Here is a 27,699-nt window from a genome sequence, read left to right as displayed (position 1 = left end):
GGTTGCATGGTGCAGCATCTGTCGATAGTTATTCCTAGCAGTTTTAGGGTGGTTTGTATGGGGTAGTTGATTGTGTTGATTTCAATGTTGGTTATGGTTGGAATTTTGTTGTTTTCTAGGAGGATGAATTTCGTTTTATCTGGGTTCAATTTCAGTTTGTGATCTTTCATCCAGGTTGCTATTGATTTTAGTGTTTGGTATACTATGTTCGTCATGGAGAATTCAGGTTGATCGAAGGGTATGAGAATGGTAATGTCATCGGCATAGCTGTAGGAGGTTATGCTTTGTTTGTCCAGGTGAGAGCTGAGGGAGGCTGTATAGAGATTGAAGAGAGTCGGGGATAGAGGGGATCCTTGGGGAACTCCGCAGGGGTTTGACCAAGGTTCAGTTTTTTGTTTGTCTGATTTTACTCTATAGGTTCTTGATTTAAGGAATCCTTCAAACCATGTGTATATTTTATCTGTGATACCTATTGTATCCAGGATTTGTAGTAGAATGTTATGGTCCACCAAGTCAAATGCAGTGGTAAGGTCTAGTTGTATGAGCATCATTTTTTTTCCTGTGCTGAGATGTTGTCTGGCTGTGTCCAAGAAAGATCCTAGTAGTGTTTCCGTGCTGAAGTTATTTCTGAAGCCGGATTGTGTGGGATGGAGTATGTTATGGTTTTCTAGGTAATTGGAGAGGAATTTGGCAACTAGTCCTTCTATTATTTTGACGTAGAGTGGAATAGAGGCAATGGGTCTGTAGTTGGCTGTTTGGTCTATCGGTCCTTTGGGGTCTTTGGGGTTTCTGGATGTTGTGCCGTGACAATCCAGATACAACTCACAAAAAGAAATCATACTCTAAGCATTTTTAAAGAAATATTGGTTGCTAAGTGACACAGACCAGTATAATTCTCGGAGATCTCTGAGAATCTCGGCGACAGGGAAAATTAGAAGGCCTTGAGCATGCGCAGATGCATACTCAAGGCCGGCAAAGGCAGGAAGATCTTCTAGCGACACCGGCACGTCCTGTGGGCTGCGTGCCGGTGCCAGTCGGGGAGGTAAGTTCAAGTTGTTCGGGCGGGGGGGGTGCCGGTTCACACAGGGGGGTGCCTGTTCGAGCGGGGAGGCCTTTGCAAGCGGGGGGGGAGCGATGCCGGTTATCAGGGTGGTGTGCTCACAAATCGAGTCAACATTCGGTTTGCGAGACAAGTTTTGCGAGAATGTTTTGTTCGTCTTGCAAAACACTCGCAAACCGAGGTTTGACTGTATATATAATGAGCCTCATTACAAAAATGTGACGTGCTAGTGAAAAAGTAAACACAGATTTGAAATCAGCATGAAAAATACTACAAAACCCACCCAACATTAACTCTGCTGAAAATGATGTGTTCACCTGTGTGATCGTACATAAATACATTACAACGAGCTCTTCAATATTAAAATGAGCACTCCGATCAATGTCCACAGGCACAAAATGAAGCACCATTTTTTTAATGCTCCAAAATCTCCCACAGGAATGGAGGTGCCAGTAGCGTTTAAAAAAAAAAAAAAAAGCAGCGCTGAACAGCAGCTGCTTCTTTTTTCTTTTTTTAATAGGCTATAGATGATGTGTGTGTCATGCACAATATCTGTCCCCATTAAAAATAAATACAAAATTTCCAGATCTGCCCCAACAATACCCCCCCACCCAAACATAAAAAAGTGACAGGAGGGGAGGCCCTCTCCTTACTGCCTCGGCCACCCAAATCCCTCATACTCCTGATCCCCCCTCCACCTTTAAACTAAAGAGCGGCAGGAGGATGCTCACTCCTTCCTGCTGCCGGGGCCCCATGCAAACCCCCCACCCTGAAACCTCTTCCACAACCAAAATCCGACAGGTGGGATGCCCACTCCCTCCTGCTGGCAGGCTCACCTCTTCAAAATGGCAAGCCTTCCCCTTCTCGGTGCACCCTGGGATGCACTGGGAGGGGACTAAGGTCCCTATTGGCCAAGGGGCCTTAGGTGCCTAGGCCAATCTGAGGCCAAGTGCATTCCAGGATGCCCCAGGAAGGGAAAGGCCCACCATTTTGAAGAGGTGGGCCTGCCATCAGGAGGGAGTCGAAATCTAACAGGTCATCTAACAGGTACGGGGTTATGGGGGGTGTCGGGTGTTTGTAGTAGGTTATCAGGGGCCCTGGTGGCAAGAGGAAGTGGGCATCCCTCCTGCCGCTCTTTAGTTTAAAGGTGGAGGTGTTGGGGTTGTGGGCATACCTCCTGCCACTCTTTAATTTAAGAGTGGGGAGGTCAGTGGTCTTGGGGGTCCGGGTGGCTGAAGCAGGAGGAAGTGGATTTCCCTCCTGTTGATTTTTAAAAAAACTTTGGCTGTGCACGTGTCAGTCACTTCCTCCGATGACTGATCCAATGGGATTACAGCAGAACTCCGAGAAACTCATTTGCATGCAAAATTGTTTGAATATCAAGCTCCATTTTCAAATCAGCCAATTAAATCGGCCCCACAGCGAACCACTGGATTTTAACGACGATTTTTGTGCATTCGGCCCCTGGTCCCAGAAGTAGACTAGTGGTTGGTGTAATAGACTGAACAAGGGTATCCAGGTCTAAATCCATAACTTATTAGCAGTAGTAGTTCTATCTTGGTAGAAATTGTGAGCCCTTCAAATATAACAAAATGCCTACATATAGGAAACATCTGCAGGCTTGAAGGCTAATATAGTGGTGTACAATCAGGTACAGTGGGGGAGGGGTCATGTTCCTGGAGAGCTCACAATACATAAGAGTTAAGGTGGGATTTGTACTTGAGTGCATTTTTAAAGCCCTCTGCACTAACCATTAGGCTCCCCCTCTGCTCTGCAAGAACACCTTTGAGGCCATTTTTATACAAATATTGCCCGAAAGATGTTCTTGACGTTCACAGGTTGGACGGTTAGTTTTGGAAAATGGCTGTTTACTTTGGACGTTCTCAGTGCAAAAATGTCTCATATTTTTGAACTGGAAATATTGATGTCTTTTCTATTCAGAAATTTCTTTAATATGGACTTTTTGAACAAACGGAGCTGTATTTTTTTTAAGACTTACCGGTAGATGTCTTTTTAAAAATGCATCTCTGTGTATCTTTCAAAAAAGACATATGCCCCTGCACAGAGTCAATTAAGAGAGAACTATTTCACCAACACACATTCGAAAAGGAAAATGATGGGATTTGATATACTGCCTTTCTGTAGTGACAAATCAAAGAGGTATACATGTTACAGTATATTCAGGCATATATTTTGTACAGGGGCAATGGAGGGTTAGGTGACTTGATAAGAGTCACAGTAGGAATCAACCCAATTCTCAGGCCACTGCATTAGGCTACTTCTCCACTTATAGAAGATTTGCCCAGAGCTCCATTTTAAGATTTGGAAAATCACTCTGATACGATCTGCACAATCTCCTGAACAAAGGATACAATTACAGTCAGTCAATCACACATGGGAGGTGCTAGTGGCAGATTTAAAGGGTCTTAGCAGCAGGGAACCCTTTTGAGCATCGGGGCCTGAATGCCTTCAGTGGTAGCTCCAGGTGAAGACGGGGGTATGCGTGATGACTGCAACTAAAGACAAAGAGCACGGTCCGACTCCACACACCACGATCCCAGATCTTGTCAGCGTCCTGTAGATCCCTCCTAACCCCACCAAGACAACTGTTTAATAGAAACCTGCCAAGCAAAAAAGCATACAACCGCCGATTTCTTTCCCTGTTTTGCCAGCATGCGTGTCTTCTTAGGTCACATTAAAACCATCACCACACACTCTGATCACAAACCCGAAGAACCGGACAATACGCTAAAATAATACATTCAAAACATCTTTGCTCAACTACTTTGTTGGATTTTTATAACTTTTTGTGCAGTCGGAGGGAAATCCGACCGCTTGCGTGGGCCACATGGTCTTAAGCATACACTAGAGAGCTGAATTAACACATCTTTAAGAAATGGAAAAAAAGGCAATGGATCGCACCTATCCTCTCCCCTAAGAGCAAAAACAAAACAGTCTTTCAACAGAAGCGACCTGGTTTTGGTTATCAACTGGTGTAGCACAAAAAAAAAAAGTACAGTCAGGTGTCCCCGGGCTTTCCAGAAAAGCTCGAAACCAAGCTGTTTTCCTCTCTGGGGCAGGTGCCCGCGACGCTGAGCCGTCCCCCCCCCCCCCCACCCCCCAGTCGAGGGGGAGAAGGGAGGCGAGGCCCGCTGCTTTCGCGGTCTCCAGAAGGCAGAGGAGGAGAAAGAAGGCTCTTACCTGGGAGAGCTGCCTAGGATTGGGGCAGCCGAAGAGCGCGGAGCTGGAGCTGAAGCTGATGGCTCCTCTGCGGCTGAGGACATGCTGGGGCACCGGCCTGTCCAGGGGCAGCACCGGCAGCTGGTAACATACTTCCATCGAACAGGTCTCCAAGCGAGGACCCGACCCGCAACTCCCCCCCTCCTCCGGTCCCCTTCTAAGCACAAAATAATAAAAAGAGACACGCGTTCACCCTGCTCTCTTTAAATTGTTATTTTAACGTACGGGTTTCTACACAGACAAAAAAAAAAAAAAAGCGAAGTCTTACTTGTTGAAAGGAAATCAAAATGAAACGGGCACGAGAAAGTTCGCTTGCAGTCTCTAATGGCGGTGAAGGATGCCCCCGCCGAGAATGATATTTCGGAAGGGCGCAAACACAGTCGGAGTAAAACGAAGCCTCCGAAAGAATAATAATGTCACAATTATTCTTTCCAAAAAGTAAAAAAAAAAAATCCGGACGGCACTAATGAATGAAAGCTCGGCCGGGACCTGCCCCTCCCCCCCCCCTCTCAGTTCCGGGCCAGCTAGGGCTGCTCTTTATTAGTCAATTGGTGGGCGGATGGGAGTTTGGTGCTGTGTGTGCGTATGTAAGGGGAAGATCTGGCTCCTCGCCTTAGAGACACGGCGCTTCTTCGCCGCTGTCCCAGCCCCACTTGCTCACCTCGTGGGCCGGGTGGGGAGCGGAGCCGATCAGCAGCACGGCGAGAAGGGTGAGCGGCGACGGGACGGCTAAATAGCAGTGGCTTCTCCTCCTTCCTTCGTGGGTCTGCATGCCCATGTTTCTCTTCCCTCCCTCCCTCCCTCCCTCCGGCCGCTGCGAAGTCGGTGCGAGAAGCGCCGGCCGGGCCCTAGGCTGAGCCACGGGCTCCTCTAGTCTCTGCTTTCCTTCAGTCTCTGTGTACGAAGCCTTCCTCTCGCGACGAAGGGAAGAAACACAACATTTGTTTGGGAGGGGGTGGGTTTATTTTATCGGTCTTTTTTTACCACACATAAAACTAGTGTCGGTGAAGCAGGACAGCAGCAATTCCTCGGCAGCTTTTTTTTTTTTTTTGCCCCCCTCCCCCCTCGTCCTGCTACAGTTTCTGTGCTAGATCATCAAGAGCAGAGAACGTGAGTTAAGGGGAAGGTTCATTGTGCAGAGGAACAGAGAACTGCAGCAGCGGCACATGGGCATTTTCTCGTCGGCGCCGCCTTCTCTTCCCCTTTTATTTATTTTCTGTTCGATTCCTCGGTCTGTGATGCGGCAGGCAACACAGCAAGAGAGTGAAAATGCAGAGTCGCGATGGCGAAGCCTCCCCAAGGCCAAGACGATCCCCCTTTGCGCGAGGCGCAGTACAAAAATAAGTATATATCTGTATATGTAGAATATAGTAGGGGGAGGGGGGTGGAAGGGAACTGCACCGGCGGCCTGGCACTGCCTCCCCCCAACGTATCCTGCGATGTAGGCCCTGGTTCCCAGACGATACGGATATATTTAAGAAAGGTACACTGGGATGGTGGATGTTAAAAAAAAAAAAAAATTCCCCACCGTGAACAAATTACACCGATCTGTCCCTAACCCTATCCCCTTACAAATAGCATTGCTTCGCGTCCCCCCCTTCTACAAAGGGACAGACACCACCTTCCAGAGAAGATCTTTCAGACACATTTACAGCCGTCTTGAGAACATCAGCCAATCCCCGACCGCCGTCAGTTTCTAGTGGGCTTCCGAGTGGCTCTTCCTAAGTTGACATTACTTTAGGAGCCCGGCGATTGGTGGAGAGAGAAGGGTGATCCCCGAGGTTTGATTTCTCCAGTTATGTGGAGAGTGCAGAGAGCAACAGGGGTATTCCACCAGGCTGGGGTTGCTCTTATTGCAGGTGATTGCCTTGCCTGTGTGAGTCATTCTGTGCACTGGAGTAGCACTCTGCTGTTAACTCTTTTCGGTGCTGCCAGGATTATCATTAATAAAAAAAGAACTCTTTAAAAAATCGCAACTTCTTTTAAAAACTATAGTTTGTATAAATACAGTTCTGCAGTGTATCTGGAAAGTATGGTCAACCCTTCCATCTGGTAGATTGGCCTTAAGAAACTGCACTGCTGGAAAAGCCCATAAATTAGTTTTAGTTCATTGGTTAAAGATAAGTACAGCTTACAATGTGAGAACTGATCGTTTAGGCAATGACTGTAGCTTAATAGTCTAGAGAACGAAAAAAACAGGAATCCACATATCCTAGATTGTAGACCTACTAAGGTACTGAAAAAGTAACTGTATTATACAGTACATACAGGTACTTTCTTTGGGTATCTAACCCCCTCTTTTACAAAGCCACACTAGCATTTTTAGCACTAGCTGCCACGGTAACAGCTCTGACGCTCATAGAATTTCTATGAGCGTCTGAGTTGTCACTGCTGCGGCCAGCGCTAAAAATGGTAGCATGGATTTGTAAAGGAAGGGGGTAAGTGCTTTGAAAATAAGCCCCTTAATATATTGCCTTTTCTGAACACATAGCAGGGTGGTTTACATTACAATTTAAAACTCTTGAAAGAAAGGAATGCCATATAAAATAGGACATAAGAAGAATAGAGAATAAACCAGAATAAATCAATTACCATTCAGCCAGCTCAGAAGGATAAAACAGGAGAAGGGAGTTAATCAGTTACACTCAAACATTGATCTCATGATTGTAAGTGTATCCACAATCATATAAGAGTTCTTCAAAAAGTTTTCACACTTTCATATTTTGGCAGAAAATGGGGCAGGAGAAGTGGTAAGGAGGCATGTAATAGAATGTCATAATTAGTCAGGCAAAAGAGTGATTATGTGGAAAAGTGATGTAATTTGCTTTTGAAATATTTAATAAATAGTGTTTAAAAATTAAAGTGCAGAAACCTTTTGAAGATCCCTCTTATGTACATTAGACCCCCCCCCCCCCAGACCTATATCGGTTTCCAAAGCTTTGCTGAACAGATGAGTTTTCATCGTGACTAAATTTTTTAAAAGAACGTTCCAGTCTAAGTGAGGTTGGAAGGGCATTCCAGAACAACAGCACTTTGCAGTAGAAAGCAAATCAGGTACTGTGTAACCATGAAGATAAAACATAATGATCGGAAAGAGAGCACAAGGTTCTAGTTGGTATGTAGGATGTAATTAAGGATGCAAGATGCACTCTGGCATTTATGCGTAATACTTTAAGGAGCATCCATCTCATAATGTCCAAAACAGAAGTCCATCTCACATGTATTTTCCAATAGGCAACTCATCAAGATGTCCTATGTGAAAATACACAAAATGGTTGTTTGTGTACTGAGGACATCCAGCATGAACAGCCACTTTACCAACTGGAATGTTCAATATGTTAATGGCAAAAAAAACAGCGACAAGGACATCTGTCTGTCAGCATTCTTAGAAGAATGTCCACACAAACCTGTCTGCAGACCAGAGGAGCAGCCTAGTGCTTAGTGCAGTGGACTTTAAACCAAGGGAATAGCATTCAAATCCCACTTCAGCTCTTTATTTTGTAATTGTGAGTCAGCCAGAGACACAGAAATACCTACTATACCTGAATGTTCACCACTTTAATAGCCTTCAATTTTATAAGTGCCTACTGTATATATTTAGGCACGGTAGATATTTTTTCTGTCTCTGGATGGCTCACGATTTAAAAAAAAAAAAAAAGATTTGAACATGGTTAAAATCCCCTGCATTAAACCACTAGGCTACTCTTCAGATTTGCTTAGAATATTCCTAATTCCTGAAGTTATCATACAGCAGTGGTCTCAAACTCAAACCCTTTGCAGGGCCACATTTTGAATTTGTAGGTACTTGGAGGGCCACAGAAAAAATAGTTAATGTTATTAAAGAAATGACAATTTGCATGAGGTAAAACTCTTTATAGTTTATAAATCTTTCCTTTTGGCTAAGTCTTAATAATAATATTGTAATTTATAGCTAAAGAGAAATATGATCAAGAAACTGTTTCATTTTACTTTTGTGATTATGATAAACAAACGGAGGGCCTCAAAATAGTACCTGGTAGGTAGTGAGTTTGAGATCACTGTCATAGAGCCTGGTGTCCTGCTTCAGTTAAAACTGGTTAAGTAGAAGGAGACAGGGTAATATGGTACATGGAGTTTGCTCCAAGGAAAAAAGATGTTATTAGTGGAGTATTACTGGGATCTGTATTTGGGCCAACTCTTTAACATCTTTGTGAGTGATATGGCAGAAGAACTATCTGGTAAGGTTTGTCTTTTTGCGAAGATACCAAACTCTGTAATAGGACAGATACCCCAGAGGGTGTGGATAACATGAGGAGGGATCTAGCAAAGTTTGAAGGATGGTCCAGAAATTTTCAAAATGCACGGTTATGCACTTGGGCTGAAAAAATCCAATGGAACAGTATCTCCAAGGCATTAATGTACAGGAGGTGAACATTTTTCAAATGAAGGAAAAGTCTGGAACAAGAGGACATAGGATGATGTTAAGAGTTATAGGTTCAGGAGTACTGAATATACTTGAGTATAAACTGAGATAGCAGTTCCCTCCCCCCTCAAAAAAAGGGGAAAACAGTTGATTCAAGCATAAAGGTAACTCCAGACACCACCCCCTCCAAGACCATCTTCACTGCACTAAGTTGAGTTTTTACACATTTTAAATCAGCCTCATCCTATGTGTAGTCACATCTATTTAAAATGTCATTATGACGTTTGGTTAACACAGTGTCTCACAGCACAGTGGTGTTCCCCACAGAGATTCTGGATGTGCTATGAGAGATTCCAGAATTTTACTTTATTTAAAAAAATTCCCTTCATAAGTATACACTAGAATAGATGTCATGTATGTCGTCAACTCAAGAGGATACAACGAACCAGACAAGCATCATTATTTGACGTGATTGGGCCTTGAAAACTAACAGCAAGTAATTTTAGTTTTATTTTTTTATGTAGTAGTTATTCTAACTTGAGCAACAAAGCAATCAAGGCTTTGATACCGTTTGGATCTTCTTATCTTTGTGAATTTGGATTTTTAGCTCATACAGAAATTAAATTAAAAAAAGAGAATGACTGCAGATGGTGGATGATAAAATGCATGTTTGCTTGTCACTATTGAGCTGTGTTTTGAATTAATTTGCATTAAAAAACAAGCACATCCATCACATTGATTAGCAATTCTATTCTATCTAGTTTCACTATTATTACAATTATCCATATATAGTTTAAAGAACTTTAAGTTTCAAGTTCAAGCTTATTTAAAATTTGATACAAAAACTTATAAAAAATTTCTAAACGGTGTACATAATAAAATGGGGGGAAACAAGAATGTTTAAAATACAAACCAGGACAAACTTGGACAATAGACAAACAAAGATGAGGAGAAAGGTGGTAGAACTACAATGGTTTTCAGAAAAGAGAACAACGAGGGATAAAATAATAGGTTAGGGAAAGGCCAAGTGCAGCAAGTCATATGTAAATATATAAGAGTCGATGATTAGGCATTCTAATGACCGGCTAGACCAAACATCAAAGTTTTAAGTTTCGAACGCATTCCTGTACAGAAAGGTTTTCAAGGAACTCTTGAATTTATCTAATACAGATACTTCTCTAAGATAAGCAGGGAGGGAGTTCCATAACTGGGGTGCGGTGATCTGAAACATCTCATTGCATCTGGTGCCAATGATCTTTAAAGAGGGTACTGAGAGGAAATTTTGATCAGTCGAACGTATGGTCAGTTGAACGTAAAGCAGAGGGGTGTAAGGTGTCAATAATCCATCTAAAAAATATAGGAAGGTTTGTCTGACAAATCTTAAATGATAAAAGGGCTATTTTATTAGAAATGTGGTGGGGAATTGGAAGCCAATGGGTATTTTTCAAAAGCAGCATTACAGGATCAGATTTCCTAGAATTTGTAATGATTTTTATTTCAATGTTTTAAATTAATTGTAATCCTTAATTGTTTCTGTGCAATGCCTTTGTATAATGAATTACAATAGTCCAATTTTAAGATAACGAGTGAATAATGCTCAAATTTAATTTTTTGTTGGTTTTGTAATTTTATAATTTCAATTATAATGTACTGCAAAAAACATTTGCTCCATTTACTCCCTCTTCTACGAACCTGCGCTAGCAGTTTCTAGCACAGGGAGCTGTGCTGAATGGCCCACACTGCTCCCAACGCTCATAGAGTCCATTCATCATTTGCTCCGTTTAGTGTGCCAGAGCTAAAAAAGTTTGAGAGACAATGGGTTAACAATAACTCGTTAATTCTTTCATTGTTACCATTTTGCAGACAGCCTGTTTTGGCAACTATGCAAGAGACCCATAAAATATACCATGTGAGGCATGAGAAGACATAGGGCTCCTTTTACGAACGTGCATTAGGGCCTTAATGCAAGATAGTTTTTCAGCTATAGCGCGCGCTAATCCGGTGTGTGCGCTAAAAACGCTAGCGCACCTTTGTAAAAGGAGCCCATAGTTAAAAGAAATCATAATACAAGTACCCAACTGCTGTGAGTTATGGTTGAACCACAACAATATAAAACAAGTATATTCTTCATAGATTATCTTTTTAACACTTCATATCTGATCAGTTTAATTACTGGCACTTGTGTCAATTCGATAGACCACTCATTAATTTATGATGATGGCTCACATACCCTTAGCCATTTCTCATGTTTTATATTTATTGGTTTTCTACATTTATTTTCATTTTTAAATTCTTTTTCACACATTTTGTAAAATAATGGGGGGGGGTTTCTTGTATATTATACATGATCATTTTAAATGGGTTTGTAATGTTTTGTCAAGTATAAAAATGTATGTTCCAAGCAGGCAGACAGCAGTCCTAGATGGATAACTACATAAATAGAGCCAGTCTGACCTACGGCGCATTCCAAAAATCAATCAAAACTGTTCTGTTTGACAAATTCATCTCCTAAACAGAAGCCTCTCCACTCTTAATGATATTTTCCCCCTCTCTTTACCTCAATGTAATTTGCTGTCCTCTACCTATTTCTTATGTAACCCTCACTTCTTCCTGTAATTCGCTGATTGTCCAGCCTTCTTCGAATGTGAACTGTCTAGAAGTCTTTCGACTATGGTGGTATAGAAGAATAAAGTTATTATTATTATTTATTGTTTTAGGCTCCTGAGGAAGACACTTTGTGGTGTCAAAACACTGGCCGTGTTGAGTGTCTGCATAGAAGAAAGTTATATGCATGACTTTTTGTATGAATAATAAGAGGGGCATAATCAAAAGATACGTCTAAGTCCGATTTGGATGTAGGTCGCTAGTCGCCCAAAGTCGGCAGCAGCAAAATGTCCATTCTCAAAAAATATGTCCAAAATATTTTTTCCCAAAAAATTGTCTATCTCTACGTCTAGCCGTTTGATCATCCAGACTGCCAATACCTCTATCTTTATACCACATTCTTGGCCAAAAATTTGTCCAAGTCCCAAATGTCCAGAACCACCACTTGGATATGGGAGGGGCCAGCATTGTGATGGACAGGCCACCCAGACATGGCAACAGAGCAGTGGGGCACCTTACAGGGCCCTGCTTGAACTTCAGAAAAAGTGTGCCACATAAACATCTCACCAGAACTCCCTTATAGGTTATGGTGAGCCCCTCAAAATACCCCCAAAACCTATTATACTCACCTGTCTACAACCCCAATAGCACTTACGGCTGCAGGTGCTACCTATATGGCAGTACATTAGTTTTTTTGGTGGGGCTCACATTTTACACCATGAATGTAGTGGTTAGAGTAGCTTATGGGCCTGGGTCTTCCTCTCTATGGCTCATTAGCCTACTCACCAGGCTACTTAAGACACCTGTGTGATGCTCTGCTTGGTAGGGTTGGTTTTAGACATTTTAGGGTCCCTGTTCCTCTTTCCTCTTCACTTTGTTCCTGCAGTGGTTGTCTGGTCACTTTGGATACCTTTTGGGCCCTTATACCTGTCTTTACATTTTCTAACTCATAACGTATAAGTTTCATCTAGGCAGTCTCATCAAACATTTGATTATTGCTGCAGGACAACATCCCGCCCTAACCACTCCTCCAAAAATGTCCCTTTCAGCCCTGTGCACACAGCGGGATTCAGAGGCCTAAAATGTCCCTGGATACTTACAAAAAGCCGTTTCAATTATCGGCACTTGGACAACCTGTCTTTTAGATTATCCAAGTGCCAACTTGGACTGGTTTTTAGATGTATTTAAGTTTCAATTATGAGCTCCTAAATGTTTGTTATTCTCACATCCCAAGTGAAGGCATCATTTTGCCCCTACTTTTCTTCACTGGGACATTCATTGTGCCAGCAGATAACCCCTGTTCCGGGATGAGACAGAGATGTTGAGGACACTGTGAGGATCAGATTCTGGAACATAAGGGAATGGGATGGCAATTACCATATACTGGCTCCTGACACTCTAGGGCAATGTTTTTCAACCTTTTTACACCCGTGGACCGGCAGAAATAAAATAATTATTTTGTGGACCGGCAAACTACTAGGACTAAAATTTAAAAACCCCGTTTCCGCCCCATCTCCACGAGCTCGGTCCCTGCAAACCATCTGATCCCATCCGCACAAGCCTCAGTTATGATTTTATATTGAATGTATTTTATTAAAGTATAAAAAGAAACAATATTCTGTACAATTGTCATTTTATAAATACAAATAATACAGAGCAAGGATCAACAAAACCTCGTTTCCCCTCCCCTTCACATATATCCCCTCTACTATCAAGAAAACGGAACAAGCCAAATTATTACACAATGCTACACAGAAATATCATGCTAACAGAATACTGCAGTCACACATGACAGGAATAGTTTTAGGGGAGTGCAACTAGGGCAACTGCCCCCTGGTCAGAGAGCGCCCTAAGCCAGCTGGAAGCTAAAGAAGCACTGCTTGGGCTTTGCAGTCCCCAGTTATGTCTAACACCAGCTCTAGCAGGATATATATTTCAAATCAGATATATTCTAATCACAAAATAGAAATAAAATTATTTTTTTCTACCTTTTGTCATCTCTAGTTTCTGCTTTCATCTTCTTTTCACTCTCTTCCTTCCAGCGTCTGCTCTCTCTGTCTCTTCAATCCAGCATCTGCCCCTCCCATCCACTGTCTGTCCTCTCCCCCTTCCATATGGTATCTGTCTTCTTTCTATGCCCCTCTCCCCTTTCCATCCAGCCTGCGCCCCCTCTCTCCTTTTTACATGATTCATTCCAGCTTCACTGCTCTCTTAATTTTTATCTCGCCTACACCAGATCTACCATCATTGTCCCTCTCTGCTTATTTTTCTGCTGACCCCTTCCTATCATCAATCTCTCTACTTTCTCATGCCTGTCTCTCCCCTTCCCCTCCTCTAATCTCCCTGCCAGCTGTTTCCTTCCTTTTTTCATTCTCCCTTCCCTCCTCCTCCTGTCCAGCAATAACTCTTCCCTTCCTCCCCTCCCCTCCCAGAAACATCTCTCCTCCCTCTCCAGTAGCAGCTCTCCCTTTTTTTCCCTTGCCCAGCAGCTTCCCTCCAGGCCCAGTAGCAGCTGTCCCTTTTTTCCCTTGCCCAGCAGCTTCCCAGACTCCTTTCCCTCCTCTCCTCACAGCAGTATCTCTCCTCCCTCTCCAGTAGCAGCTGTCCCTTTTTTTCCCTTGCCCAGCAGCTTCCCAGACTTCAATAGTGGCTTTCTCCCCTCCCAGCATCTCTCCTTACTTCCTAGCTTAGCGATTCAGGAAGGCAGCCTTGGGTCCTTTGTTGGGTCGCGCCGCCTCTGAGGAAAGAGGAAGTTGCATCATCAGAGGCAGCCACGACTCAGCAAAAGCCCTGAGGCTGCCTTCGTGAATCGCTGCGCTGGGAAGTAAAGTAGAGCTGCAGAGAGGGGAGAAAGCCATTGTCGGAGGCTCCCCAAGATCTCTCTGGCCCAGCGCGGTCTTCAGCTGTTGATCTTGCCGGCCCTGCGTAGACCGGCAGGAAATTGAATTGAGTCAATCTCGCCGGTCCTGTGCGGACCGGCAAAAATTTCCTGCGGACCGGCGGTTGAAGAACAGTGCTGTAGGGGATTGCACTGAAACTGAATTGGAGTGTGATCCCCCCCCCCTCCCCCTGAACTGTCATCTTGAAGGGAAGAGACTGGGGATAAACTGCTCTTCTGGATACTTTTGAACTGTAAATATGAAGTTCCCCATTATGAACTGTGTTTATTAAGTTCTTGTTAGTAAAGCAAGTTGAAGTTAACCACCAAGACTGCTAACTGTTTATTTGCTAAAAGGGAAGCAAAATGTGCCCAGGAAAAAGTACCCTTTGGCTTACTGGGATTAGCCTAGCTCTGGCCTGCGCCCAGCTCAAACTTAAAACTGCCCTACTCAAAGAATTTAGCTGGTGCCCAGGACAATTGGTGAGAAACCAGAATTACACTACAGAAGCTAGAATTCCTTTTCCCATAGAAAGACCTTTCCATTTCTCTGGAACTCTTGGTTCGATTTGGCCCATTTTTAAATTCAAGAGTGTCTTTTCACTGTTTCTTGCCTCATTAGTTTTATCCTATTCCATTCATTTTTCTGTGTTAAAGAAGTTGCAACTCGTTCCATAGAATTGCATTGGAGTTTGTTTGTTTGGGGGGGGGGGGGTGCTTATCTCTGAAATCCTGAGTCTAATTTGACCCATTTTGTAAACTCTTTTTGCTGGATTTTTCCTCCTGCCAAATTTCATCCCATTTTGTTACATTTTTGAAGAGTTATGTGCCCCCAGAAAGACAGATGGATAGACTTTCGACACCTTCTGTATAATTCTTTCCAACTTCCATTAGGTTGGAAAGAATAGAAATGGTATTGACCGAAGCTTTTTTTGTAGTTTATATATACATGTCAAATCACTCACACAAGCAGAACAAAGCTATAATGCTAGCCTTCCACTTTACAGCCCTATGGACACTTGTTAGTACTTATTATGAATCTGTAAGTGACATCAGTAATGAGCAATTACAATGCCATGACGCACTAGTTCATTAATTATAATAGGTGAGTTGGTGCTTCAAAGCATTACACAAAGCAGGTGGTGTCTGAATCAAGTTCCTCTTACCTGCTTACAGCTGTGCTAAATGTTTCATTTCCTGCCACTTTCAGATATACCTAACTAATGGATTACAATCAAATGTGTTCTAAAGAGTAAGTATCCTAGCTGGGGAAGGAAAAAAGCATATATTTTTTTACATTATTTCAATAAATAAAAGGACACATGGGAGTTTTATGCTGAAAATAAAACCCTGGCAATTCTGTTTGGCTAACATTAGAAAAACAAGTTTCAGTTCAATATTTTCCTGAATGAATATTCAAAAGGGTGGCAGCAACAGGATTGCCTTTTATCAGATATTAGGGTCTGTAACAGAATGGACACTCCTGAAGGAGTAGATAAAATGAGGAGCTGTCCAGGAATGATGCTAAATGTCAAAACAAAAACTTGCAGAGAAATACTTTGGGGATTCAGAAATCCATGGGACTAGTAAATGATGAGAAAGGGGATGTAAGATACTAATGTGCACAAATCAGAAGAAGTACCTTGGGGTGATCATATGTAATGATTTCAAGGTATTAAAAAAATATAATAAGTGACCAGAGAAGAGTTAGAGTGTGGCACTGTAGGGGTGATTCCTGCTTTACCTATTGGAATACTGCATAGTAACATAGTAGATGACAGCAGATAAAGACCCGAATGGTCCATCCAGTCTGTCCAACTGATTCAATTCAATTTTTTATTTTTCTTCTTAGCTATTTATGGGCAAGAATCCAAAGTTTTGCCTGGTACTGTGCTTAGGTTCCATCTACTGAAGTCTCTGTCAAAGCTCACTCCAGCCCATCCTCAACCAAACGGCCATATATGGACACAGACCGTGCAAGTCTACCCAGTATTGGCCTTAGTTCTTCAATATTTACTATTATTTTCTGATTCTATTCCACTCTGTTCATCCCACGCCTGAAACTTAGGTCAAGAACCAGTGCAGTGGTTAAAGCTATAGCCTCAGCACCTGAGGATGTGGGTCCAAACCCATGCTGTAACCCATGCATAGTAACATAGTAGATGACAGCAGATAAAGACCCGAATGGTCCATCCAGTCTGTCCAACTGATTCAATTCAATTTTTTATTTTTCTTCTTAGCTATTTATGGGCAAGAATCCAAAGTTTTGCCTGGTACTGTGCTTAGGTTCCATCTACTGAAGTCTCTGTCAAAGCTCACTCCAGCCCATCCTCAACCAAACGGCCATATATGTACACAGACCGTGCAAGTCTACCCAGTATTGCCCTTAGTTCTTCAATATTTACTATTATTTTCTGATTCTATTCCACTCTGTTCATCCCATGCCTGAAACTTAGGTCAAGAACCAGTGCAGTGGTTAAAGCTATAGCCTCAGCATCTGAGGATGTGGGTCCAAACCCATGCTGCTCCTTGTGATCCTGGGCAAATCACTTAATTCCCCTATTGCCCCAGGTATATTAGATAGATTGTGAGCCTGCCAGGACAGACAGGGAAAAATACTTGAGTACCTGAATAAATTCATGTAAACCATACTAAGCTCCTCTGGGAGAACGGTATAGAAAAATGAATAAATAGTAGTAGTTTGCTAATGCTTTCAAAATGCCTGCCAATGTCTTGACCCCTGTCCCCAGACTCCCTGCCTGAAGTAACTCCCAGAGGGCCAAAAAGCAGGAGTATCCCATCACTTAGGGGTGCTCTCTCCCTCTTTTTTAAAGCTCCTTCCACAGGTCCACCTATCCATTCTAAAGAGGTGAAAGGGTTTTCAGGGCAGAAACAATATCCCAGCTCCACTAGCTCTTACCCTGTTTGCTACAAGGCACTATATAGGTGACATAATGCACTATTTAGTTCTGTTTTTGCATGAGGGAAATATGTTCTCCCACTCAAGTGGGGGGATCCGCTTTGGGGGATGTTCTCATGTAGTTAACCCACTGCAGTACTTCCCTGTTCCTCTCATAGATATGTTCAGGCTGCAGATGGTCTTTTAGGGAGAAAAAGGTGTCAGTTGTGGCATATCAATACAGGTTTATTTGCATTCAAACTGGAGCACAAGCAGGACCCAGCTTGTATGATACAGTCTATGCAGAGATACACACATCAGGTTTCAGTTATATTTGCAGTATGGGTCAAGGCTTTATTCATTACCTAAATTTGGTCCAGTCTCTAAGTACATAGCAATCTCCTCTTCTTCATAACAGACACATCACATATATGTACAATACTTAAATACACAGGCTAGTAAAACTTGAATACTACAATATTACTTATCAACTTAATATCCAGAAAAAGCCTTAGAAGAGCCTGAGAAAGTCCAGCTTAGGCAATGTTGCAGTAATCGAATTTTGAGATTACTAAAACTAGTAATAGTGTGATCCCAAGATGAGTGATCTGGAAACGAATGGATAGCACAGAATTGTCATAAGATGTAAAAACAGCAGTTACCTATGGTTCAAAAGATAGTTTGTTATCCATAATGAGCTCAAAAGGATGGTGCTGTAGTCAGGGTGGAAAGGTGCCTGGAAATCCATCAGCCCCCACTAATGCAACTTCCTGTTTCTTGGGTGGATCACAAGCTCCCTACAGCTGCCGCATTAGGGTCCCTCTGAAAAGGGAGAATGATTTTTAAAGAAGATGTGGAAAGGTGAGAAGAAAGGAGGGCGATGGACCATGATTGGGAGAAGGGGAAGAGATGCCTGAACTGTGGGGCCCCCTGGAGCTGTTTTAAGTGGGGGGAGAGGACTAGAAAAAGAAATGGTCTCAGAAACAAAGGGGAGGGGAAGGGAAAGAGAGGTACGTATAAAGACAGTGGACAATGGGTTGGAGGGAGGGAAGAGAATGGCACAGATGTTGGACCCATGGAGGTAGGCCTGGGGAGGGGAAGATACCGAATGGAAGGGCAGTCTGAAAGAAAAGAAAAGAAAAATATGTTGGAGCAGGGGATGAGAGAGAGGGAGAGAAGGAGAAATGTTGGACCTGCAGGTGGGTGGGAAGGAGGGATAGATGCTGGATCATGGGGCAAGAGGAAGGAAGAATATGAGGAAAGAGAGTGGGAATAATGTTGGACCTTGAGGGGGATGAGAGAGAAAAGGAAGTGAGATGATGGACTATGGAGGAAGGGACAGAAGGAAAGAGAAATAGGATAGGAAGATGTGGGGAAAAAGGACAAGGAGATGTCAGGCCATGAGGGAGAGAAGATGCTGAGCTACAGGAATGGAGGGAAATGATATACAGGAAATTGTGGAATCATGTGGGAGAGCCTGGGGGGGAAGGAGATGAATGAATGGAGGATAGTATTAAGGTAGAAATGTGGTAATGAGTAGAAAGGAAAGGAGTGAGATGGGAAATAGAGCTGGAGCATGAGAAAGGAAGATGGAAAGCTGAGAGGTAGCTGAAAAATAAAAAGGAGAATAACGAAACTTGAATGGATGGAGAGGCAGGAAAGAAAAAAAGGAGGGAAGAGCTATAAAAGGAAAGAACAGTTATGGTTATGGTTATTGTTAGGGAATGAAACAAGACAGGAAAGAAGAGAAAAGATAAAGTGTTGAAGCTGCGTGTGGCTGCCGTAAAGGTCATCTCTGACGCAACCGGAAGTTGCAGCAGAGACAACCTTTACGGCAGCCATATGCAACTACAATGCTCCGGCTGCCATAAGAAGGCAGTTTAGATATCGCCGGCCACAGGTAAAGAGCAGGGAGGTTTGTTGGACTGGGCCTGTTGTCCGGGAGAGGGGGGGATGAAAGCGCCACGAAGGTAAGGAGCAGGAAGGAGGAAATGTGGGATGGAGAGGAAAAGACGCTGAAGGGAAATGGGTAAAAGAGTGGGGAGAAGGATGCTGAAAGGAAATGGGGAAGACAGAAGGTGGAGAAGGACGCTGAAAGCACATGGGGAAGACAGAGGGGGGAGAAGGACGCTGAAAGGACATGGGGAATCTAGAGGGGGTGAGAAGGACGCTGAAAGGACATGGGGAAGACAGAGGAGGGAGAAGGACGCTGAAAGCACATGGGAAGACAGTAGGGAGAAGGACGCTGAAAGGACATGGGGAAGAGAGAGTGGGGAGAAGATGCTGGCAGGGAAGAAGACAGAGATGACAGACTATGGGGGGAGTTTGGAAGTTGGGGGGGGGGGAGAAAGGGAGAGGCACAGTAACAGAGCAAATGGAAGGTGCAGAGAGAAGACAGACAGTGGATGGAAGGAATTGAATGAGAAGATGAGGAAAGCAGAAACCAGACAACAAAGGTAGAAAAAAATTTATATTTCTTTTTCTTTTTTTTTTCTTCAAGATAAAGTAATATATTAGTTGTGTTGATAAAAATTTATATACAAAGCCGTGCCAGCTGAACATCTCTTTCTCCAGTTCAGCAGCCAGAACTTTGATTTATACAGAAGGAATAAGCTAAATATTGCAGTACTGAGGCTTGTATGGATGTTGCGGGGACGGTGACGGGGCGGTGAATGGGATGGCAGTGACAGTGAATGGGATGGTGGTGACTGTGACGGGGCGGTGAAGGGGACGGTGGGCCGGGGACGGTGCAGTGACGGGGACAGATTTTCCCCCCATGTCATTCTCTAGTTTGGAGGGCTCAGCTTTATAGATATGTCAATGTGGCCTGTCTATTACATTGCTGGCCCCTCCCACATCCAAATGGTCTGGATTTGGATGTTTTGAACTTGGACAGTTTTGTGTTGAAAATGACTAATAAAATTGGATGTCCTAAGGGTTGGATGTCCTGGGGGACAAAATATCTAAGTAGGACATTTGAAAAAAAAAAAAAAAAGGATGGCTTACGGTGTTGCGATTTTGAAAACGGCCATTTTCCCGCCTCTGCCTTTGGACGTCTTGTGGGAAATGTCCAAAGTTGGACTTAGACGTTCTATCAAAAATGGCCCTCTGTGTGTACCTATACCCATGTAGGTGTTCCCATGAGCTTAGTGGCGGAGAAGGGTGGCGTTGTGATGCTTGTGTGTGTGTTATATGTGTGTGTGTTATAAGTACATGCACAGATTATAGACACACATTTATACCTGTTTTTGACCAGGTGTAAATGTGTGCATTGACACTTAGGTGCTACAAGGACTAGATCAAGAAATCTACTGTCTCAAAGGCACACATTGTGCTTTGTTGCTTTTATAAAATAGGATTCAAATATACACCTTTTGGATTTCTTGCATAAGTGTTCTGTTATAAAATCAGGCCTGAAATGTCTACATTAGTTATTTTAAGTTATATATGCTATTTAAGCATGCCACCTAGGTGTGTGTGTGTGGGGGGGGGGGGGGGGTTTAAATTCATAATAGAGCACCTAGGTTAATAGAGCAAGAGGATATCTTTATAAAATATTAGCCCAAATCCTACAAAAATTGTGACTGTCTGGGTTGTGGGCACTGACTACTTGGGAAAGGCCTAAATGTTAGCAGGCAAAGTATACCCCTTCTTCCTGTAAATTGTGATTTTTATAGATTTTTTAGTTTTTACTTTATAATTTGTTTGTAATCTTTATTTCCTATTGTGTTCCATATACCTGTGTGTGTGTATATATATATATATAATTTATATTGATTGACCTGTGACTTATCAAATGAAAGAACCCGTGCTCTATCCTAACTCCTTCTCTCAACATCCATATTTTACTAGTACACATTGGCTTGTATTGTTCATATGTTTAGGAGTAACCTTACCTGATACTATAAGAGGTATTTTATGTGTGAAAATTTACCCTGAGTACCTGAATATCACCACTTAGATCTATTATCAGGTATAAATTTAGGTGCTTATTTTCAGCTAATTAAGGGCCCCTTTTACAAAGCCACAGTAGCGATGCTGCTGCAGTAAATGCACTGAAGCCTATTCAATCCATATGGGTTTTGGTGCATTTATCACATTGGCCTGTACTATTCAGCTTGATAAAAGAGATCCTAAGGAATCTGTGGGTACAAAAATCAGCATTTCAGTGTGGTCTTTTTTTTTTTGCTAGGGACCTTTTCTGGTGGAACCAAATACAATATATACATTTGGGTTACTTAAGAATAGTCAGAAAATAAAACTAGCAGAAGATATAAGATAAGCAAGGGGTGTTTTATGAGAAATAATCTTTATTAAAGCATATTTCAATACCTCATAGCATTCAAAAGAAATTATGGGGGGTCAGTATTCAAAGGGGTTTATCCATGCAGAAGAAACTCCAACACCTGTGAAAGACTGGTTACCTCTGGGGTGTACAAAATCCCATGCAACTATGGCCAATCCTACATTGGTGAAACTGGACACACTGTGGAGGAAAGGCTGAAAGAGCACAAGAGACACCACAAACTATACAACTTAGAAAAATCAGCTGTAGTCCTCCATGGCAGGGAAACTAGTCATATGATTAGATTTGAGAACACAAAAGTCCTGGAGATAGAAGACCGCTGGTGGCCAAGAAGAATCAAAGAGGCAACAGAGATAGCAAGAAACCCAATAAATTCAATGAAGATAAAGGGCTCTCCATAAACAAAGCATGGCAATTACTGATCCAAAAGAAATTCAGCACAAAAATGACTGGGGCCGAGGACAAACACCTTCTCCCTCCATCTATAAGTCTCCACCACCGCCCTCCCTTTATTGTCTGTCAGAATTCAAAAAATGTGACCACAGACTTCCCCGCCAGAATTTAAAATTGGGTTCAATGGAGGTTCCTACCAAAATTCAAAATTTCCTGCTAGAATTCAAATCTGTGACCAACTTTCCCGCAACATTTCAAATTTGTGACCAACAAACTTTCCTGCCAAAATTCAAATTCATGACCAACAGATCTCCCTGTTTTCAATCAGGCCAGTGAACCTACTATATATAAAGACAAACTGCAGACCTCATATCATACCCTGAAGAAAGCCACAGTATGATGGCTGAAACATCGGTTCTACCTACCCAGACACAGCAAGACCCAGAAAAACAGCAACAATCATGATGCCAACTGTGGAAGCCTAAGAGAACATCCAACCTGATTAAATCACACTAACTAGCCCTAGAGCAGATACTCAGCAGCACTTAACACTATAGTGTTAATACCTGGTTTGTGTTGGGTATAATCTGAAGTTATCTGGGCACTGCACTGCCTGAATATTACCCTCTCTGTGTCTGAGTGATGGCCCTAGAATGCCCCAAATCCCACCCTCTTTTCAAAGAGCAAATTTTGACCATATAATGATACATACACTGCAAATTATTTGCTCAACTAGCCTGGATTTTATAAATAAATGCACTTATATGGTCTGTCTTACTGCTGATCACATAAGTGCTTTTGAACATTGACCTCCATGTCTTTATTTCTTTACAAATGTAATCGGCAGCAACAGACCGGAACATGCACAACACTGGGATGTTTGGTATAATTCATTATATACAGTATTTCTATCTGTAGAAAATAACCTTCAGCCTTATTAACTTTTAGGTCCTTTGGGCATCTTCTCCCTGCTGGTAAAAGTACTTGCTGTCTTTTGGGTTTGTGTGGTGTGAGGACTATTGTTTTGCTTTGACTGCACTGCTATTTGCTGTCTCCCTTAGGCGATAGCCTAGCTCTGTCTAATGGCTGAGCCTTCCTGATGTGACTTCAGTGAATTAAATGCTTTTCTGAATAATATATCTTAGATAGTGTAGCATGCAACAATGATCAATGAAATGCCTGCTCCTGTCTGCACTGGCACAAGCTTGGAATTATTGAGCTAGCTAGAACATCAAGATCAAGGTTTCAGTTCTTATTAATGCCCATTCATTCATCTCTTTTAAGCATTCAGAAGTCATCTCTGGGGGCAACATTTATATTTTTCAGAAGAGAAAAGAGATTCAAATCATTATACCACACTAATGATTGCTGTCCAGGTTCAGGATGCATGTGTATCTGTGATTCAGGAAATACTTGTGAACTGTGGCCTCGTTTAGATAAAGAATTAGCTTGACTAAACTAGGAAGGAACAGTGTTAAAACCAGGGAAAAATTAGACATACCTGCAAATGAAGTCCATAAAAATCCAAAGGACCAGAAAGATATTGCTGAACCAAAGCAAATATAACTACAAAATAGTAACTACTTGGGAGAATGTAAAATCCCAGAAGACTGGAAGAGGGTGGATGTGGTCCTTCTCCATAAAAAAAGAAGAAAGGAGGAGGTTGGAAACTACAGGCCAGTTAGTCTTATATCAGTGGTGAGTAAACTAATGGAAACACTTCTTAAACAGAGAATAGAGAGGTTTCTAGAATCAAATGGATTGCAGAACCCGAGGCAGAATGGTTTTACTAGAGAAAGGTCTTGTCAGACTAATATGATTAACTCCTTTGACTGGGTGACCAAACAGTTGGATTTAGGGGGAGTGCTAGATGTGGTATACTTACGTAGATTTCAGTAAAGTCTTTGACTGATAAATAAACTGAGTGCCTTCAGTTTAGAACAAAAAGTCACTAACTGGTTAAGTGGTTACATAGTAACATAGTAGATGACGGCAGATAAAGACCTGAATGGTCCATCCAGTCTGCCCAACCTGATTCAATTTAAATTTAAAAAAAAAAAATTTTTTTTTGGTTTTGGTTAATTGGAAGAAGACAGAGGGTGGTGGTAAATGGAGTTCACTCAGAGGAAAAGGATGTTACCAATAGTATACCACAAGGATCAGTCCTTGGCCTGGCTCTTTTTAATATCTTTGTGAGTGATTTTGTGGAAGGGTTGTTGGGTAAGATTTGCCTCTTTGTGGATGATACAAAACTCTGCAATAGGATAGACACCCCTGAATGTGTGAATTGCATGAGGAGGGACCTAGCAAAGACAAGATAGATCCAGAAATTGGCAACTGAGATTTAACATTAAAAAAATTACAGGGTCATGCACTTGGGCTACACAGAAACCCAAGGGAGCAGTACCATTTAGGAGAATACTTCTGTGCTTGAAAGATGAGCAAGATTTGAAGGTCAATGGTGTAGTAAGGGGTGTGTGTGGGGGGAGTGAAGCTCCCCAGGCAGGAGTCCCAGCACTTTTTTCTCCCCCCTGGCAATGAAAAAGTCTCTGAAAAAGCACTTTTGGCATCCCTCTCTGGCAATGAGCAGGCTGTCCTATGTATTGCTCATGCTGGCCTCATCCCTCCCTATGATGTCACTTCCTGACCAAGAAGTGACATCAGAAGGAAGGTGCAGCTTGTGTGAGCATGGGTAGGACAGCTTGCTTGCTGCTGGTGAAGATTTGAAGAGGTACAGGATGGGATGGGGGGTGCAGTGATGCTGGCACAGCAGGGAAGAATACATTGGAGCGTGCATAACTTGGCAATGCTGGGCACCTCTGCACTGGATGCCAACTTCCCTCGCTACACCATTGTTGGAGGTGATTGTTTCTGATGATCTTAAGGTGGACAAACAGGTAGAAAGGGTGACTGCTAAAATCAGAAGGATGCTTGGATGCATAGGAAGAGGAATGACCAGCAGGAAAAAGCTTCTCTTTATGTCTCTGGTGAGGCCCCATTTAGAGTACTGTGTGTAATTCTGGAGACCATTACTTCAAAAAAATATAATCAGGATGGAGTTGGTCCAGAGGGTGGCTACAAAAATGGTTGGTCTCCATCATAAAGCATATGAGATTTTTAGGATATAGTGATCAGATATTTTTGTTTTGTCACAGACTAATAGACCTCAATATGTATACTATGGAAGAAAGATGAGAGAGATGAGATACAAGAAATAGAGAGGAAGTGACATCACCGATGTAGCTGGACATTTAAGTGGATAGCTCCATCAGGGCCCAACATTGTTTTGAGTTGGAAAATTCACTGACTGCATAAAAAGTGTTCATGACCATACCGTGCAAGTTAGAGAAAGACTTTTAAACCAATGGATGGAGTATAAGACCCACAGTGCTGCATATATACTGAATATATATCAACCCACCACATATTGGAAAGCAGCAAAAGCATTACTGAGGGGAGAGATTAGGAGTTACAGCAGCTATGTTAAGAAGGCTCAGGATTAAGAAATCTTGTGGTTAGAATATGCAGTGCGAAAAGCAAGATGGAAATATGGGAGGACTTATAAAGAAGACCACAAATTGGAATTGCTAGAACTACAAGTGTCCCTTAATGGGTTGCTGCACCAGCGTGTGCACCGTAAATCTTTAGCTTAATTTGAATATAATATTTATAAACATGAAAATAAAAGAGAAAAATTCCTAGCGTGACTTGTGGCAAGTAGGGAGGGGAGGAAGAGAATCTTATGTTTGCAATTGGACACAGGAGAGAGGATTAGAACAGATGAAGACATCTGTCAGTTGTTCTCTAGGTATTATAACAAATCATACGATGTTCCCAGTGAGGAGGGGCTACAGGGACAGACTTATTTAAATACTCTTAATTTATCCAGATTGTCTTGGGAGGACACTGCCAAATTGAATGCACTATAATGGCATAGGAGGTCCTTCAGGCTATATAGAAGAGCTCCTTACTCCTGGAATAGATGGGTTACAGGTCGAATTTTATAAATTAATGGGGGAGGCAATAGTAGGCCCTCTGGTACAAATGTTTAATGTAATGATAAATGCTGAAGCAATGCCGGACCATTTAAATGTGGCCCGTATCCTAGATTTGCCAAAACCAGGGAGGGATCATCTTTTGACGGGGTCCAATAGACCGATTTTATTTATTTATTTATTTAGATTTCTATCCCATCCTCCCAGTAGCTTAGAGCAGGTTACAAGCCAACATTCACAATGGAATACATTGGGACAGTACAATGACAATACAGCAACTTAAGCATAAGTTCAGAAGAACAGAGATTGGAGGACAGATTGAAAGGGGCTATTTAAGTGGATCACATTGGATAGAAAAGTTGACAATGTAGTAACTTGGGTCCAAGCTTGGAAGGGCAGTGACTTCCGGTCCACTTGGGAGGGGGTATTCAGGGGAATCCTGGGGGGGGGAAGAGAAGTGGTTCTAAGGGATAGCAATTAGAGGTGGATGGTAGGGAAGGGTTTATTGTAGCTGGAATTTTTAGTTGAAGAGGAGGGCCTTCACCACTCTCTGGAAGGTCATCAATGAGTTCTGTAATTTGATTTGTGGAGGGAGTTGGTTCCAGAGTAAACACTGAAGTTAAGTTACTAGCCACAGTGCTCACAAAGAGACTAACAAGAATCCTACCCTGCCTTATACATGAATCACAAGTAGGCTTTATAAAGAACAGGCCAATTGCTAAGAATATTCAAAAACTTTTTATATAATTGGAGCGGAGGGCAAAGCTATAACTGGAGTCAATACTCATTAACTTTGATGCGGAGAAGGCCTTCGATCAGGTCCAATGGGACTTCTTCTATTCCAATTTAGAGGGCTATGGCTTTGAAAGTTCTCTTTGTGTCAGCTATACAAGTACTGTATGCTTCCCCTCAGGCAATAGTCAACATTAACGAGCAAGAATTGGATAGGATCAATATTTATAAGGGCACCCAGCAAGGCTGTCCACTCTCTCTATTATTGTTTGTTTTAACACTGGATCTCTTAACCCAAGATACTCATGCCAAGTGTACCATACAAGTTGGTGGCATTTGCTGATGATATTTTGGTTAATCTAACAAAGCCAGAGCAGTCTTTGGCAGATCTCTTAGAATTAAAGAGTATGGGGATTATGCAGGATTTCATTTAAATTTGGAAATGCTGCCTTCTATGCAAGAAGTTCAGTTGAGATGGGGCACTTAGTTTTGCTTAGGTGGACATAGGGATTGTTTAAATATCTAGGGGTTCAGATGGGGATGGAAACCCTCTCATTATATGCTCTTAATATCTCCAAATTGTTAAGAGTTTGTTGCTAGATGTGTGGAGAGATTTACCTAAATCACTCTTCAGTAACATACAGATGATACTGAGGTGGCTTTATGTGTTTCAGACTCACCCCTTAAGACTTCTGCGCAAGGATGTATATAAACTTAACTGCATGCTGGCCATATTTTGTTGGGCACATAAAAACCCAAAACTGAAGTAACAGCAGTTGCAGTGACTGGAATCAGGGAGGACTGGACTTGCCTCACATTCAGTTTTACAACTATGAGGTCTGACAATTAAGTTCGTAAAATTGCCTCCTTACGCTTACATTGGCAGCACCGGATAAACAACTCGGTAAATTTTCATAACCTTGGTATATCGGTGTCTCACAGCTGTGTTTGTGTCGATGTGTGGCGGTGTCTTGCTGAGTTGCGTTCATTATTGTTGTGTGTTTTTGTGTGCCGTCGCAAGAATGGCAGAGCTTAAATTAGAGCAGCAAACATTAAATTTCTTGTTAAACTTGACAAGAGTGGAAGTGAAATCAGGGACATGTTCGTCCAAGTTTATGGGGATAATGCCATGAAGAAAACGACAGTGTACAAATGGATTAAATGTTTGTCTGATGAAGAAAGGTCAGGGC

At 42.3% G+C, this 27,699-nt stretch overlaps 1 protein-coding gene across 2 annotated transcripts in view; it reads right to left on the bottom strand.

Annotated features, from left to right (window-relative positions):
- PDE7A (phosphodiesterase 7A) overlaps positions 1–5,869 on the bottom strand; it is a 168,307-nt gene extending 162,438 nt beyond the window's left edge. The window contains exons 1-2 of one of the 2 annotated variants that reach the window (XM_033934510.1): positions 4,569–5,869; positions 4,262–4,457 (exon numbers count right to left, since the gene is read on the bottom strand). In XM_033934510.1, coding sequence (XP_033790401.1) covers positions 4,262–4,399 — 138 coding nt within the window. In that variant the 5' untranslated portion in view covers positions 4,400–4,457; positions 4,569–5,869. Of the gene's footprint in view, positions 1–4,261 lie in introns of both variants that reach the window. The other variant, XM_033934511.1, reaches the window with a different exon arrangement.
- Between the last annotated feature and the right edge of the window lie 21,830 nt (positions 5,870–27,699).

The sequence above is a fragment of the Geotrypetes seraphini genome, chromosome 2 (assembly GCF_902459505.1).
Source record: "Geotrypetes seraphini chromosome 2, aGeoSer1.1, whole genome shotgun sequence".
Classification (NCBI taxonomy): Eukaryota; Metazoa; Chordata; class Amphibia; order Gymnophiona; family Dermophiidae; genus Geotrypetes; species Geotrypetes seraphini.
Note: the sequence above shows the minus strand (reverse complement) of the source record. Positions and strands in the feature narration are given on the sequence as shown.